Source organism: Leptinotarsa decemlineata, unplaced genomic scaffold, assembly GCF_025532065.1.
Source record: "Leptinotarsa decemlineata unplaced genomic scaffold, Ldec_3_MD MMD2_tig00001019_RagTag_RagTag, whole genome shotgun sequence".
NCBI lineage: Eukaryota > Metazoa > Arthropoda > Insecta > Coleoptera > Chrysomelidae > Leptinotarsa > Leptinotarsa decemlineata.
In genome coordinates, this window is record NW_027412557.1 from 566,486 (window position 1) to 583,608 (window position 17,123).

Sequence of the window (17,123 nt, forward strand, 5' to 3'; positions counted from 1 at the left end):
ATTATCTGGACAAACTATTCTTCGATAATGAGGGTCATTAAATGATGTAACAAGATGATTGTCATTTACGTAATTCTTATATTGGTGCTTGTATTATACTGTTATGGTATTTATTATATTATATAATGACTACATAATATTTACCTAGTTCCTCATTTGTAATTATTATGTAAAAGAGTAAAAAAGTGCTGTTTGTGATGGTACATTTGTTCCTGTTCTCAGATTTCATTCCACATTATTCAATTTTTAAATTTCTGAATGCACCTAAAAACCTGTTGTCTTGTAACGTTCTCAACAATTTCAAATATTCCTCACTTATTCTGTGGCCTTTTCTAAACCATGTGAAACTATCATATCTGATAGTTTCACTCTATTCGCGGATGATACTACAATATTGTGGAAAGAAAAAAACTCAATGGAGCTAATTAAAATAATATCATCCGACTTGAAGAAGGTGAAGAGCTGGTGCGATGCAAATTTACTCTCTCTAAATGCATCCAAAACGAATATAATATCATTCAAATGTTCTCTTGATGACATTTCAATAGACGCTGATGTATTACAAAATAAATTAAACACAAAGTTTCTCGGTGTATTCATTGATAATGGGCTGAAATTTGATGAGCACCTTAAACAACTAAAGAGTAAGATCTCCTCAGGATGTTATGCAGTCAGAGTGGATTCAAATGGATTGGGTTTCCATGTCGCAAAGACCGTTTACCATGCACTTGTTGAATCTCGACTACGTTATGGAATACCTTTTTGGGGAGCATGCAACTCATCCCTCCTCTCTTCTGTATTGATATTACAGAAGAGGGTACTAAGATGCCTCTGTAAAGTTAAACATAGAGAATCGTGTAGGAATTTGTTCACTGCCAATAAAATGTTAACAGTCATCGCACTTTTTATCTTAGAGACAGTTTGCCTTATTTATAAACATAAATCGAAGTTCAACTTTGCTTCTACTCCTTATGCTACTCGCAATAGCAATTATACCTTTAGACTTCCCATCCCAACTTCGAATTTAATCAAGGATTCCATATACTACAATGGTGGTAAATTGTTTAATCATTTACCATTAGAAATGAGATCTGCAAATTTAGGCAACGTTCATTTCAAAAAGGCGTTGAAGAACCTATTTGTGGATAGACCCTATTATAGGTTGGAGGAGTATTTTAGCGAATCCTTTTAATAATATATTACTAATGTTTTTACTACTATTGTACTATCACTTTATACATGGTGTATGTTTACATTTATTAATTTTTGGAACTTTTTTATATTTACATTTATACTTTTTTAGTACTTTTTTTATATCAACATTGTATTTCTTGGACTTTGTCAATAACATGCAAATATTCGGACAATAAAGTATATTTTGATTTGATTTGAAATTTCTGAATGCACCTAAGAACCTGTTGTCTTGTAACGTTCTCAACAATTTCAAACATTCCTCACATATTCTGTGGCCTTTTCTAAACCATGTTCACTGACATTAGACTTCTCTGGTCTATGAAATCGAATATGTGAAACATATTCTTTGTAGCGAGTTATTTAAAGTCCACTCAGTTTGATTAACATACTTTTCATTCTCACAACTTATTTCTTGTCTTTTAGGTTCTTCAAAACTTGCTGAAGTGTACGAGTGTTCGATCTTTTGAAAATTTGGACCAATCCTTTAGTATATTTTGGTTCTTCTGGAAGAACTATGAATTTTGAGTCTTCATCTTTTTGAAAAGTTGACAATTTACGAACAGTACTTGAATTTTTTTTCCTAATTAACTTATCCACTATGTTCCAGAAATAACCTTGAATTCCAACTATTTGCTTGATATTTTTTTTTTCGATATCATAGTTTTCATTGCTCAAGGGGAATGTGACCAGTTTATGAACAAGAAAATGTAGTCCTACCATTTTTAATTTTTGACAGTGGTGGGAGCTGTCAGGAATATATCTCAAAGTGCTTCTTATACAGGGCGTTCCAACGAAAACTTGACCCCCCTGTAAGTCAGAAACAGACGTGTGATCGAAAATTTCAAAGAACATGTCAATTTTTATTTCTAGGGAGATTAATTCTGATATGGAAATCATACCCGAAACTTCACCCCCCTGCGGTCAGCAACTACCCCCGACATGTTTTTTCAATGGCATAGGGGGTCGAGTGATACATCATTTGAAAGGTCTTTTGTCCCTCTATTACTTCTGTAATTTTTTTCTAAATTGATTAATTTGTTATTGAGAAATTGAATGTTGATAGTTTTATTTAAGAAAGAACAGAAAATTCGCTGTTGCTTATTTAATCGAGGAAATCAATAAAAATAATATTAATGGCAACACAATCCATGGATAAAGTGTTCAAAATGGCCTCCATCTAGTTCCGTACAATGATACAGTCTACTTTCGAAAGCGTTCCTTACATTTTTGAAGATGTCCGGAGCAGAAAACGGTATTCCCGAACAATTCTCTGTCGCAGGTCTTCTAGATTTGTAGAATTTATTTAATTAGTAGTAAATATTTTGAAATGGACGAACTGAAAGTTTTTTCTGCACTGGTAGTTTTTGTTGAATCTAGTTGTTGTAGAACAAAAAGTAGATAGTTGGCCACTGTCACTTCTTCACGAATTATCATTCAGTAATTCTTGTTCACTGTGTTCCAACATGGTTTATTTTATTGGAGAAAAAATATAAATTGTTGCAACCTATTATCAAAATAATGAATGTGCTGAAGCTGCTGCAAGAATTTATAATACGAATCATCCAGACCACAACGTGAGCCATCAATACATTAAACAGTTAATGGATAAATTTCGAACTTCAGGTTCTGTTCACAACAGAAAACATGAAGTATCCCGTCCTGTCAGAAATGACGAAGTTGAAGTTGCAGTTTTCGGACATGTACAAATGGATAATCGACAATCTATCAGGCAAGTAGCTAGAGCGTCTGGTGTATTAGCTAGTAGTGTTTTTCGGATTTTGAAAGCCTACAAATTCAATCCTTTCTAAACAAGGCTAGTTCAGGAATCAAACAAACATGATCCTGATCGTCGACTTCAGTTTTGTGAGGAGGTGTTCAGCGAGAAATTGACCAATAACCCAAACCTATTATACATGTTTTTCAGACGAAAGTTCTTTAATTATGAATGATGAAGAGAATAGACAATTGTCGTTACTGGAGCGATGTGAATCTTCATTTGGTGATGGAAACACATTCACAAACTCCACAAGAATTGAATGTCTGGGCCGACATTTTTGATAATCATATTGTTGGACCATTCTTCATTGAAGCTAATCTCAATGGACACATATACTAAAATCTATTACAAGACTGTGTAGATCCTATGATTACACACATTTTAGAAAATGATGACAATTTAGTAGAAAATGAAATAACATTCCAGCAGGATGGTGCACCCCCACATTTTAATGTTCGGGTAAGACAGTTTTTGGACGAACGTTTTCCAATGCGTTGGATCGGCAGAAGGGATCCAGTGGAGTGGCCAGCTCGATCATCTGATCTTACACCGATGGACTTCTTTCTGTGGGGACAACTGAAGTCGAAAGTGTACTCAATTAAGCCTACAAATCTAGAAGACCTACGACAGAGAATTGTTCGGGAATGCCGATTGCTGACCCCAGACATCTTGAATGATAAACGGAATGCTTTCGAGGGTAGAACAATATATCTGTTGATTTTGTTTACACTGATATTTGTTGTTGATTTCCTCATTGAAATGAACGAAAGCGAATTTTCTGTTTTTTCTTAAATAAAACATTCATCATTCAATTTCTCAAAAACGAATGAACCAATTTCAAAAAAAATTACAGAGGTAATAGAGGAACAAGAGCCCTTTCAAATGATGTATCACTCGAACCCCCTGCCATTGAAAAAATAGGAGGGGTAGTTGTTGAGCACAGGCCGGTGAAGTTTCGGGTATGATTTCCATATCAGAAGTAGTCCCCCTAGAAATAAAAACTGACGTGTTCTTTGAAATTTTCGATTACTCGTCCGTTTCTGACTTACACGGGGGATCAAGTTTTCGTTGGAACGCCTTGTATACATCAAGATCTAAACCGTTATTATTGTTTCTTATCAGTGGAACATCTAGGAACGGTAGCTCTTCTTTATTTTCAATTTTAAATGTGAACTTTATATTTAGGAATCTGTTATTGTTGTTAAGACAAGACAAAATCTTTTCTCTTACTCGTGTGTGTGTCGCAAATGGCCAATACACCTTCCACGGATCGGATCCAAGTCTGTGGAAAGTAATCTAAATCTTATCTATAATTTATTTCTAAAAGCTTTTTCATATATTCGATTGTTTTCGTTATGGGGATACTTGGGAATGACAGTTGAATATCTGGAGGATCTTTTTTTTGGGTGTCATCGACTGCATTGGTCATTAGCCTCGTGTCCTGGGTAGGCAATATTATTAACTCCCCGAGCCACATAAGGAGCATCATGGCTATTCACAGCGCGCCAATTCACCGCTTCTAGAGGATCTTAGAAATGAATGAACTATGTGATGAAGTAGTCTAAGAGAAGTACATCCAGCTCACACAAATTTGCACAGAACAGACTCACCGAGTGTTTTTACAAACATCATGAGAATATAGCAACGTGGAATGAGATCTATGAAGTGCGACAAAGGTCTCATTACAAAGACCCCGTTGTTTACTATTTTACATGATAATTACAGGTAGAAACTAGGTAGATTAGATACCATGACTAGTAATCATCAATATATAAATGGGAATTAAAATATAAAAACATAACACACAATAGCTAATAATAATTCATTAATGACAACCATTTGGTAATGGTTATGGTTCACCCAAATGCATATAAAAGCTCTAAGTTTGTTTTGATATTTAGTTTTACTCATTTTTTGATTACGCTAACTTAGTTACCGAAACACATGCTGTGGGATGGCATTTTAATTCAGGCATGGGAAAGTGTTTTCAATAGATATTGAGTTTGAAAAATGGGTTCAAAATGAGTTTTTGCCAGTTGTCTTACTTGTATGAATGACAATCATCAGAATTCAATATTTGTGCTGATGCACTAAATTACTGATCACATGGTTTGGTATTGATGCAACCTGTATTATACATTTACTTAGAGAGCATACATACTCGGTTACACATCAACTCTCCATCGAACTGAGAAATAGAATCCTCAGTATCTGGTAGCCAAATTTTGAACCAGTGTTGATCAGTTTCATATTTCTTGTTGACTTCTGCAAAATTTTTGGGAGTTTCTATAATATTTCTAGAAAAGACAGGTGTGACGATATAGTTTGAAATTATTTACACAAATTTAAAATTTACACTATTTGCAATGATAGAAATGCAATTATTCATCTATTATTCCTTTTCACTTTGAAAATGTTTTACAATCAAATTGAGTTCATTTTTATTTTTCTTTTCAGAGACGTAAACTTGATGCGGTATACTATTATATGAGGAGTTTGATGTCTTCAAATCCTGTTCCGTCAGCTAGAGAAAAACTTGTAACTCTATTAGACGAAAACAGAAAAAAGGTTAGTGCAAATTCAAAATCTGAATTTTTATACTGATACATACACTGTTAGAAGTGGCATTTTGTCGTTTTCACATAAAACTCCAAAATTGTTATTTGCTGACATAGATCTGTTGTAATAATATACGAAATAGTTTTAATTTGAAATGATAATGAACCAAATTCAGCATATCGATATCTTTCACTAACAATTCTTTGATTTTCAATAATTACTGAATGTTCAAAATGTTGGTTTGGCATCAATGACGTGAAACCTATTGACTTTGAAGAGAATTGGAGAATGTTTCCTTGACATTTTTTCTTTATATATTTATCAATCTTTGAAATCCATAATAGTTTTGTATAATCTGTGGAAAGAGTTGAACCACCATATATGTCAGTCATAGTGAAGTCATTAACATATGAGACTACATAAGATTAAATTGTGGCAGATTCTCCTATTCACCCTCTTGTTCTTCATTTTGGCGATGTGCAGCCTTAAAAATTAGAAACTCCATTTTTGGCAGTATTTTCTACACTATCGTATATTCAGATCAAAGAGTTGTAATCTGCCATTTGCTTAGCTAGCCTACTACGGAAACTTCAAAATTTCTGGAGAAAATTTTAGAATGATTTCCCTGTGGAGTACTTTTTCTCTGCATATTGAAAATTGAATAACACATTTCTGAAATTTGACTGAATAGTTCCGTATGATACTGTTACGTTTTTCCCCATGGGTTGACCGATAATTGACTACACTGAACAATAATCAAACTTAACTTTATTTCAATTTGAATACAACAAACATTTCAACTATTTTTCGAATGTTTATCGCCTTACTAGTTCGCTCCGCGTACCACACTGTAACTTCCACTTTACTGTCTCGATAGGCGAGTGGATGGCGTTTATATTTGCCAATCGAAGACGCTGGAAAAGTCTTCGTTATTCTATCGAAGCGGCGCCAACCTCGAACAGTCGCAAACCATCGGGAGTATTATTATTCTCGAAGCAACGCCATGTTTGAATGGCCGCTAGCGCACGTGGAGTTAGGCGTGATCTTGGTCACGTCACAATTGAATTATGGCTACCAGTGGCGGTCGGCGTTACTTTAGTGCATGATTGACAACAATACTACTGATTATTAATTGAAGTATTATTTGCAGTGGGCCTCTGAACAAAACTTGTAAGTCAATATTTTTTTTTCAATAAATTGCGCCTTACAACTTTTTTGTTTTGAATTTTGGGTAGACTTGGAATGCACTAAGTCTTTTAATCCATAATATTTGAATTTTCAAGATCGCACCTCCTATAAATCAAAATGATAAATTTACCATCTTCTATCTTAAGATGTCAAAAGATATTTTATGATATGGTATGAAAACAATTGACATTTCCATTGGGTCAAACCATTTACTATTTTAAGTAAGGCTTTTGATCAATTTACTCAATGGAAGTTCATCTCAAATTTCAAATTATATACTATCAGAATCATTATATGTTCATTGTCTTATTGCTTGAACTCTCGCTTCTTGCAATTTGCACCTGTGTTAGCTTGGATTATAGAATGGTGAGTGAATTCAGCAATCACCTGCCTGAATTCTTGTAGCAGTGCTGAATATGGGTTTATGACTCTAAGCCTTTCAATGTTACTAATGGAACCTTCAAAATACCGGACGCCCTTAGAAAGTATTGTCTTAATAAGGCGTGACTCTGCCGTAATGGACAACCTTTCCCCGGCTACTTGTGAGACCCTTTATGGACTCTCAAGTAGCAAAAGAATTTGACTTTACAGATGAAACTAAATGGCCCCAATCGTCATCCCAAGAACATGGATCAAGATCGAGACCTTCTCAGTACTCCAACTTCTGATCTTGTTGAAAAACCAGGTGGTGCAACAAAGAAGGGACTAAGTTTTTTGGATCTTCTGGTCATACCAAAGTCTACCTTCAACAAAGGTTCAGCTGTCCAAATCTCATCTTCATCAGTCGTAGGTAGGGGGTTGCTGGGGGAACTGAAGGCACCACTCAGATTTAGACTTAGTCATTTCCTAAATAGAAGAATATCTTATGAATCTATTTTCCACCAAAAACAAACTTTCCCTGCAAAGGTCAGCAAATGCTTAAGCTCAAACGATGATTTAAAAAAACCAGAGATGAGAGAAACCCTGCTTGGCTAAATTTTATGTATCGTCGATGACCTCATATGGAAAGGTTGCTGCGGTCACCAATGTAGAAATATTGCACCTTGAACATGAGTCAACTTCAATATTGACGAATTAACTGGAATATGCCATTATTGCTACACAGCGCTGCACATTTAAGCCTGGATGGCTACAGGTTATCAAAGAGGGTTAGAAGAGTGTCTCATGGTTGGTGTGTGCATTTAGTACCCCGCAGCAATGGAATAATACCTCCCTGAAATGCTTCACAGGAAACTTAATTTCAAAGCCAAACCTTTGTTTTTGTTACTTGGTAGATCATTCACCAACTAGTGGTGAACAAAAGTTGAACTTATTCAATGGAGTGAATTGTGTGACCCACAATAAATTCTTGTTCATACAAACGCGTCTAAGGTAGCTAATTTATAGTGAAACACATGTGGCGGTTTTGTAAACTGTTCAATGAAAATGTTACAATAAAGTGTTACTTGAATATGATATGGATTTTCTTCATATATCAATCAATTCAATTCCATAAACAACTCACCGATACCATTTTTATCAACATTATGCATCATATAAGGTGGAATTTTGTTGGCGTCTAAGTACTCTTTTGCGAGAAAAGAAATGATCCACAATATTTCAATAAAAATTGCCATTTATACCTTGTTTATAGAAGTGTTCTTTATATTAACTGAATGACTAATTTATAATCATCAATAAAACATTTATGCTCATTTTCTCTTTCTGTTCCACATGCTGACCATCTTCAAATAGTATCTTCATCAAATGAACGTATGTATGTATGTTATTTATATTATAGCACATCAGATGCTGTTATGAGTTCACTTTAGATATTATCATTATTATATATTTTTCCCTAGACGGAGGCATCATATAATAATTACACATAATTGTGTCAAAGCTAATTTCTGGGTTTTTTTACATTTTTTTTCAACAGATTAAAAATTACCCAAACAATTTTGTATAATTTAATTCATTCATATAACTGGTTTAGAATTTTATTTCTGTTATTGAGGAATGATTTCTTTATGAATATTTTAGGAGAATCACCCTCAGTTCACTTCAATAAAAATGCAATGTGAATTATATTTTCAATAATTTTAAATTTTTTTGATAACATTTCATAAAGTTTTTATTAAATTTTGAATGGATTCGATTATTTAGAGCACCAACAAATTGTTTTTCTTTAGTACGAGCAAAGTAACAGCTTTTGAAGGGGGTTTTTCCGGGGCTGATTCCAAATCCGCAAACCAACTTATATTATTGTTTCCCTTAAAAGTCACTCATAACTATGAAGAAGAAAATGATGCAAATAGTTATAGCCTCTTTCATTTCTTGATATGAATCATTGCTTGGTATAGAGGTGTGTCATAGTTTTACCTTTTATCTTGAACACACGAGATTGCTAACAGCATTTTGCTTCAAATCATTTAGCCAGTATTGAACTGTATAGTGAAGCAATCATTTAAACTAAATTCACGCTTGCTCATAGTCATAGTTTACATTTTGATATCACTTTATTTTTGAGCAAGTCTACGGAGAAAAGCCTATCGAGCTTATTTTGGAGTTGATCTTGGGAACATGACAAAACGTGGTCTCCACGTTGTACATATCAATCAATCAAACATTTATTGAATCAGTGTTCCTTCACTCGCATTAGACAAAAAAAACATAACATCATCATAAAGTACATAAAAAATGTTAATAAACTACAATCAAATTAGGATTCAAGGAGAAACTCATCCACAGTAGTATGCTTTTTGCAATAAAAAAATCTTGAGTCGCCTTTTAAAGATATTGATATTTGAGGATTTAATGTCCTCATCAAGCTTATTATACAGCTTAACCCCAAAGCACATTGCGTGATTCTTTGATACTGTCAATCTACTATAAGGCTGATGTAGTTGAGACTTATTTCTGGTGAAATGTTTATGGATTTTCTCATTTCTAGGAATAATTGAAATACTGTTTTTTATATATATCAGAGTTTGGTAGATATATAAACTAGGCATTGTTAATAATGGCCTGCAGTGTACTTGAACATGCACCAGCCAAAATTCTGATTACCTTTTTCTAAATAACAAAAACTTCATCAGCTTTAGCTGATATGCCCCACTGTTCAAGACCATAGGAAACTACTGATTGAATTAAACTGTGGTATAAAAGCTTGAGAACATCAATAGAGACTGTTTAAATCTTTGAAGTGAATATATATGTTTACTGAGCTTCAGTTTCACACTATCAACATGGATATTGTATCGAACATTTACGCCAGTAGACGAACGTAAGAGATGCCTGAAATTTGGAGAGTCATTGGTTTAGAGAAACCCCACCAACGACTGTGCTATTATTTCGTACTGTCTATTTTATTTCTGTACTATACTGTCCTACAATAGGCTCGTCCACTTTCTCACTCAAAACACATATCAATGTGAGTTCTTCTATGAGTCCCCAACAACTCGACCAAAAGGAACTGAATGATTCCTAAGGGACCTTAACTTTGAAAAAAATGTTCTAAGTTACTTCCTTTTTGGCTAGGAAAGCTCCAAACGGAGTTTGAAGTTTGTATCCCGAATCATTCGTTCCACTATTATACTTCTCCCAACAACAGGGAGGCCGTAGACTTCGTACTGGCTGGAGCCTATAAAATCAACACGAGCTCGGATCCCCTTTTGTGCATGGTCTGGGACCATGAAAGTGCAGGAATTGAATGCAGTTGTTTAGTTGTCGACACTGTAGGAGGTGACCACAACTCTATCACCGAGTTGGAACCCATTCAGCAAAAGGTCACTTCATTATTCGATAACACGAAGATGAGCCGATCCCCTTCAACAACATCGATTAACTCAGCCTATCAAAGTACCCGACTTGTGCTTTTCTTAGTCGAATGGACCAAAGTTGGAAACTGAGAGGTTTATCAAGGCCTGTCATAATGACATTTTTAACAACTTAGTGTACAGTAGTTGTGGGATGGGATAGATGTTCCTGATACCAAATGCAGGACTTGCCACAAGACGCCTGAGACCCTAATGCATTTGCTGTCGACTTACCCAGCATATGCCTATATCCATCGCAGTCTATATCCAGCGATATATTTACGGTTTTGACGAGACACCGGTTTGTATCTGGAGGGTATTATTGAATCTTTTGTGGATTCCGAATTTATCTTAACTAATCATTCCCAACCCTCAGGCAGATACAAGCTAATAAGGCTCCGTAGACTCTACCCTAACCAACTCATTAAAACGATTGTTCTAATTATAGGAGTCCTAGATGGAATGATGCCTTCACTACCCTCTAATCTCAAGATAATATCGGTTTGCCTCAAAATGCAGAGCGCTGTCGTTCTTGGTTGGCTAGGTAGTCTCAAGGCACATTATTCTCAGACCCAATAAATGCTTACTTCACGATTGTGGAGAGTTGGATGCCCTTCGAATTTCAAAAGATTATAGGCTTCTCAAATTTACTAATTAACTCAATTTCTATATGAAATACAGTATTTTTCTGTTTTCTTTTTAATGGACTCCTTTCATGAATTTTTATCAACTCAGCAGAAAGAAATTTTGTTCCTATATTCAAGTGATTTCATAGTGAAATGCTTTTCATTTTTTATAAGCAACTGCAGAAAAGTATTCACTTTTAATTTTGATGTTGATATTGTTGGTTTGTTCTAAGAAAGGTCCATGCAGTTATTTCATTCATTGAATTACGACTTCATGTTTCGAATGAGTTTAATCTACTCATGTCATCCATGACGGTACGTGATGATATTCCCACATTTTTTTATAAAGATGGAGAAGTAGAAAGCCAAAACCTTTCTTTCCGGATATCAACAACAGAGTGATCCCTATATTAATTTTTCATTGCCAACTACAGTTCTTGCATTGACGAAAGAGGTTATGTTGTTTCTTAATATGACTGGACCTCTGACTGAGTTTAAAATGTGTTAATAAAATAATTTTGTTAGTAAAATAGGGTTTGATTTGATTTTTTGTGAATCATAAAATAAATAACAACGTTGTGCATTTAGTAACGGCTTGAGTTTGAATTGTTTTGTAATTTAAAAATTATTTAAGCAGAGTTTTGTGGATGGAGCCTCATCTTAAAGACGACTTTCTCAATATTCACAAAATTCACCTATGAACAGCAGAAATGTTGAAGGTATTTTCACATATGGGGATCATATGTTGATGAAATTTTTTATCCATATGAGATGCGTATGGTTAATAGTCATTCAATTTAGAGCATTTTCACTGTGTTTTAATAATGGCAGATATTTTTTCAATGAGTATATCGTCAATATAAAAAAAACTTCTTGAGTAATTTGTTGTATTTGATTTTTAATTTCACATTATATGGAATGTTTTGTATATCTGTATATGTCATAGGTATGAAATTGGACCTAAAACGTGTCCTTAAGGAACGCTTATGTTTATTGAACATATGTTAGATATTACTTCATTTATGTTATGCATTATTTTATTATATTTGTTACTAGAATGTTCTTGAATATATATTGTTTTTTTTTCATTTAGTATGAACAAGGCGAGAAAAAACGACGGGAGGAGAGGTTGGAACGTCAAAGACTTCAAATGAAACAGAAAGAATCTGACGAATCAACTAGTGCTCCGAGTTCTCTGCGAAAAGAAACTTGGATTCACCCAGGTGGTGGAAGACGAGTTCACAGGACGACACAAGCCAACTTGGATCAGAATGATTCTGATGCGGAAGATTTATCAGAGTTGACTAGTGTTGAGGTCAGTACTAGATATTCTCAAAAGATTTATTGGATAGATCATTTTTTGACGAATCATCAACAATATGTAAATCTAAAGTTGTCAACTTTCTAGGCCGTATGTAACTGTGGAAAAGCTATTTTCCTGGTTTGTTGTCGGTGATACTTCTGATATTTCGTTCACTACTATGGTAGACATTATCAAAGGTGATAAGGAAACTAACAAAGTGCTTGGGTTCTCATAGCAGATACTACCTTACTGTGGTTTGTCTTTGGTTTCATTCCATTGGGGGTGGACGTGGCTTCATTTATATTGATTGGATTAAATGACCTTATTTGTGTCCAGTTTAGGATAGGTAGCCAAATTTCATTTATGGTAATTTCCCCTTCCTTTCTATTAATTTTTTTTGTGTTCATGAATTTCTTCGAACAAGATCATGCAAGTGCCTTCTTTAAGTGCATATTCAGCCCCAGATAATTTGTCGGTATGTAGCCAAACATGCACTGAGAGAAGGCACTCACTCACATGATCTTGTTTGAAGAAGCACAAATACTAGACACAACTCAGAATTACTATACTAGAATAAATGGGAAAGCAGTAGAAATTCATAAACACAAAGAAAAATTTCAATAGAAAGAAAATGGGAATTAACATAGATAAAATCTGATTACTTGTCCTTATAGCTGCACACTATTTGCACAAGGCCATATGAACGAACTAATAGAAACGAAGCCACACCCACTGCCAATGGAATTAACCAGACACACATTCCAGTAACATAGTATCTGCTGAGTGGACAACCCAAGCACTTAGCCTGTTGCCTCATCATTTTGATAATGTCTACTGCAGTAGTAAATGAAATATAGTTAAAAAAAATTGCAGACCACGACCAACAAACGCAGAAAATTGCTTTGCCACAATATGTAAATTTGTTTATAGTGGGCTATTCAAGTTCAAGTATATACATGAGTATCTCCTAAACGGTAACAGTTAAGAAAATACGTTTTTTATGCAGATGATTCAACAAATATATCAACTGCTAACGATACATTTGACTTGATGAATGATATACAACTAGTAGTGAAGAACTTCACTCAATGGTGTGAGAGAAATCACCCCATTAATAATATGGAAAAAATTGTCCTTATCCAATTCAGTAGTCCTCAAAAACATTTCAACAAGATGAAGTTCAACTTAGGCCACACTGATATCTTAGCATCAGAAAGCACAAAATTCCTTGGCATGGAGCTGGATTACAAATTAACCTTCAACAACCAAATTGATAACATATGTAGAAAACTTAATAAACTCTATTATGCTTTTACTAGTCTCAAACTTTCATAGAAATCACTTGACCAACATGTATTACGCTCTTGTCTACACGACAATCAGCTGTAATATCATTACATGGGGTAGGTCAACTGAAGTATCACGAGTATTCATTTTACAAAAACGATTTATAAGACTCATTTTTAGCAAGGATTATAATGAATCTTGTAGAAATACTTTCAAACAGGAAAATATTCTAACATTCCCGTGTGTTTACTTATATAAGTTATTAATTTATACATATAATAATAAAGATAAATTTACAAAAAATAGCGATCTTCACAAGTACGAAACTAGATATAAAAAACTCTTACACCTAAATCAATTTAACAAAACATGGTACACAAAATCTCCCCTGTATGCTGGAGGGTACTTTTATAACCTGCTTTCTGAATGCATAATTTTAGCAAAAAATTTAAAAATTTTCAAATCCGACCTAAAGAAGTTTTTGCTCCATCACTCCTTTTATTCACTAACTGAATACATTGAGTTGAATATGACCGATAGACAAATTTTCCACACTTTTTAATTTGTTTTATATGTACATTTTGTTTTATATTGTCAAGAAGTTTTGTAAATAGTTGGCATCCAAGTTTCGACTTATATTTGTATGTGTATGCTAAATCAATTATTTAATGTTTTATGTGTAAATACCTGACTATTCAAACTATTATATTTATCTTATTTTTATGACTACCATTGGACTTATCTCATGTCATGAAATGATTTATGGATATTAATAAAATTATCTATCTATCTATATATCTAAATGTGCCTATTTTCGAGTAGTTTTGAAAGATACCAAAAAAATCGAGTCCAGCATTTTTTGGTTTCGAAGATATAGAAGAAAAACCGACAATTTTGAAATCAAGTTTTTTTTTGATCTTTACTTGCAGAGATATTGAAAAATCTGTTGACACTTTGCTATAGGAATTTCATGTATTATCTGAATATGTGAAATGTTCATAATAGATCGTAAAATTGAAGTTTTTCCGATATTCCAGAGAGATTCCAAAATGTTATGATCATGAAATAGATTTTTTTCATTGCAGTTGCTTAGAAATCGATTTTGACCCTACATACCAAATTTCAACGCAAAATTCAAATTCTGATTTTTTTTTTTAATTTTCATATTCAAGTCCGATTTTCAATTAATAACTCTAAATGAGAAAAATACATCAATTTAATTGATTTTTAGTATGTTATCATTTCTGTATTTGAACCAATAATTGAAAATCGAACTTGAATACGAAAATTACAAAAAAAATCAAATTTCGAAGATTGGGTTGAAATTCGGTATGTAGGGTTTTCACGTAACTCACTTTGGTATCTTCAACACGAAGCAAAATATCGAGAATTTGCCTATTTCGCGGAATCACAGGCTGGGTTTGAGGCTGTCACTCAGGCTATGAATTGCAAAAAGTGCAACCGATGAAGGTCTATGCCTGTACCAAAAATAAAATCTCTATTTTCAAAAATGACTTAATTATATGGGTGTCTTCATATCAAATGTGTCACACTGTATTTATAGTGGTTTCTTATTGCAGGTAAACAAACGATTTGTAATCAGCTACCTCCATGTCCACGGAAAACTTATAACAAAAATTGGGTGAGTTTTTTCAATAACATAATTAGTATTTTATAATATATGTGACACTGTCTTTAGGAAAACTTTTGAACAGAAAAATGTGGAATAAATAATCTCTTCCTCCAATTAATTTCTAGAAAATTACTGAAATAATTTGAAAATCTTTTTCACATCATTATCAGGGCCCAATTCACTTGTTCTACGAAAGTAACTTCTATTTATATATAGAATGTCAAATTTCATGATATTCTAATGATATACAGTGTTGTGGAATTGGCCGCGGTGGTAGTGCACCTGATCGGAAGGCCGTGGGTTCGATTCCCGTCCCGACCAGATATTTTTATCGAGAGAATTTATCTGGTTGAAGCTGGGATGATTCTGCAACCGAGATAGAAATCACACGTTAAAAGACCTCGTTAGTCCTTAGCTCGCACAAGTTTCTCAACTTCTGAGAGTTGTCGTTCGTATGGGGGCGACAGCTGATTAACGAAAAAAAAAAAAAAACAGTGCGCATCATAAGTGTTACCCCCCTCCTCCTATCTAACTCGTTACTGGACTTTTAGGAAAATCGATTTTTGATTTCTACAGTGTACATTTTTGTATGAATAGTTCACCCATAACTTCATCTGGAAGGCAACTAAACTAACACTAACTTTTTCTGTTATTATAGTGAATGTTCAAAATGTTCCCAGTTGACCTCCTGGCAAAAATAGAGTCTATTTTTAGTTTCAGTCCTGACGCTTTGCAGAGTATGGCAGGTAATTGTTGCACACACTTCCGTAGTCCGTGCACGTTACATCTGAATAGAGTGACACTGAGTCTCGTAGACTTTAGATTTTAGATAACCCCATAGGAAGAAATCTAAAGGAATTAGATCTGGTGATCTTGGAGGCCATTCCACAGATCCTCGGCGCCCGATCCATTGTCCTGCATAAATTGTATTCAAATAAGTCCTCACAGCAACTGTAAAATGAGGAAGAGATACATCTTGTTGCAAAATAATGTCCATGACAAATTAGTTCAATTCATTTTCGACGGTTGCCACTATCAGTGGATCTATCACTGTTTCCAGCATTTCCAAATAGAGAGCACCAGTCAGATTTTTCTCAGTGAATATCGGTCCTATAATGTGGTCACCCAGTATTCCTGCCCAAAGATTAACTTTTTGCAGAAACTGGGTGTGAGTTTCGCCAAAAAGTCGAGGATTTTCATCGGAATAGTACCTCACATTTTGTATATGCACGTGACCGTTTAAAAAAAATAGCCTCATCACTGAAACAAATGTGTTTGAAATAGCTGGAATTTTGCAAAATATTGTTAGAGACAGTTTCACAATATTCTAGATGGCGGTCTGTATAATCGTTCGTCAGTTCATGCAACATTTTTATTTTGTAGGGATGACATTTTTTTTTACAACTCTGAATACCATCATCTGGGAAACCTCATAATTTAAGGCAGCAGTTCTTCTCAATTTCGCTCATATTGTCCACTTGTTTATCTTCCCATATAGTTGATCACCCAGAACGTGTTTTATTTTGCACACTACCGTTCTCATGAAATTTTTCCACTAATTGTTTGAAATAATGTCTATCAATAGGGCGATCTGGAAAACGTTCATTAAACATTCGTACAGCCTCATGATGATTGCGACGAGCTTCACCAAAAATAACAATCGCTTCACATTTCTCATTTAATGCACGTGGTGCAACCATTGTCTGAAGATGAATAGCATGCACAACTAACAGCTAGAATAAACTGACTTGCACTCTCC

The 17,123-nt window shown here is 34.2% G+C and overlaps 1 protein-coding gene across 3 annotated transcripts in view; it reads left to right on the forward strand.

The window, feature by feature from the left end:
• LOC111503297 (telomerase-binding protein EST1A) overlaps positions 1–17,123 on the forward strand; it is a 258,113-nt gene that overhangs the window by 31,651 nt on the left and 209,339 nt on the right. For all 3 annotated transcript variants that reach the window (XM_023157571.2, XM_023157567.2, XM_023157570.2), the window contains 3 exons: positions 5,429–5,539; positions 12,235–12,456; positions 15,312–15,373. In XM_023157571.2, the coding sequence (XP_023013339.2) occupies positions 5,429–5,539; positions 12,235–12,456; positions 15,312–15,373 (395 nt within the window). The remainder of the gene's footprint in view (positions 1–5,428; positions 5,540–12,234; positions 12,457–15,311; positions 15,374–17,123) is intronic.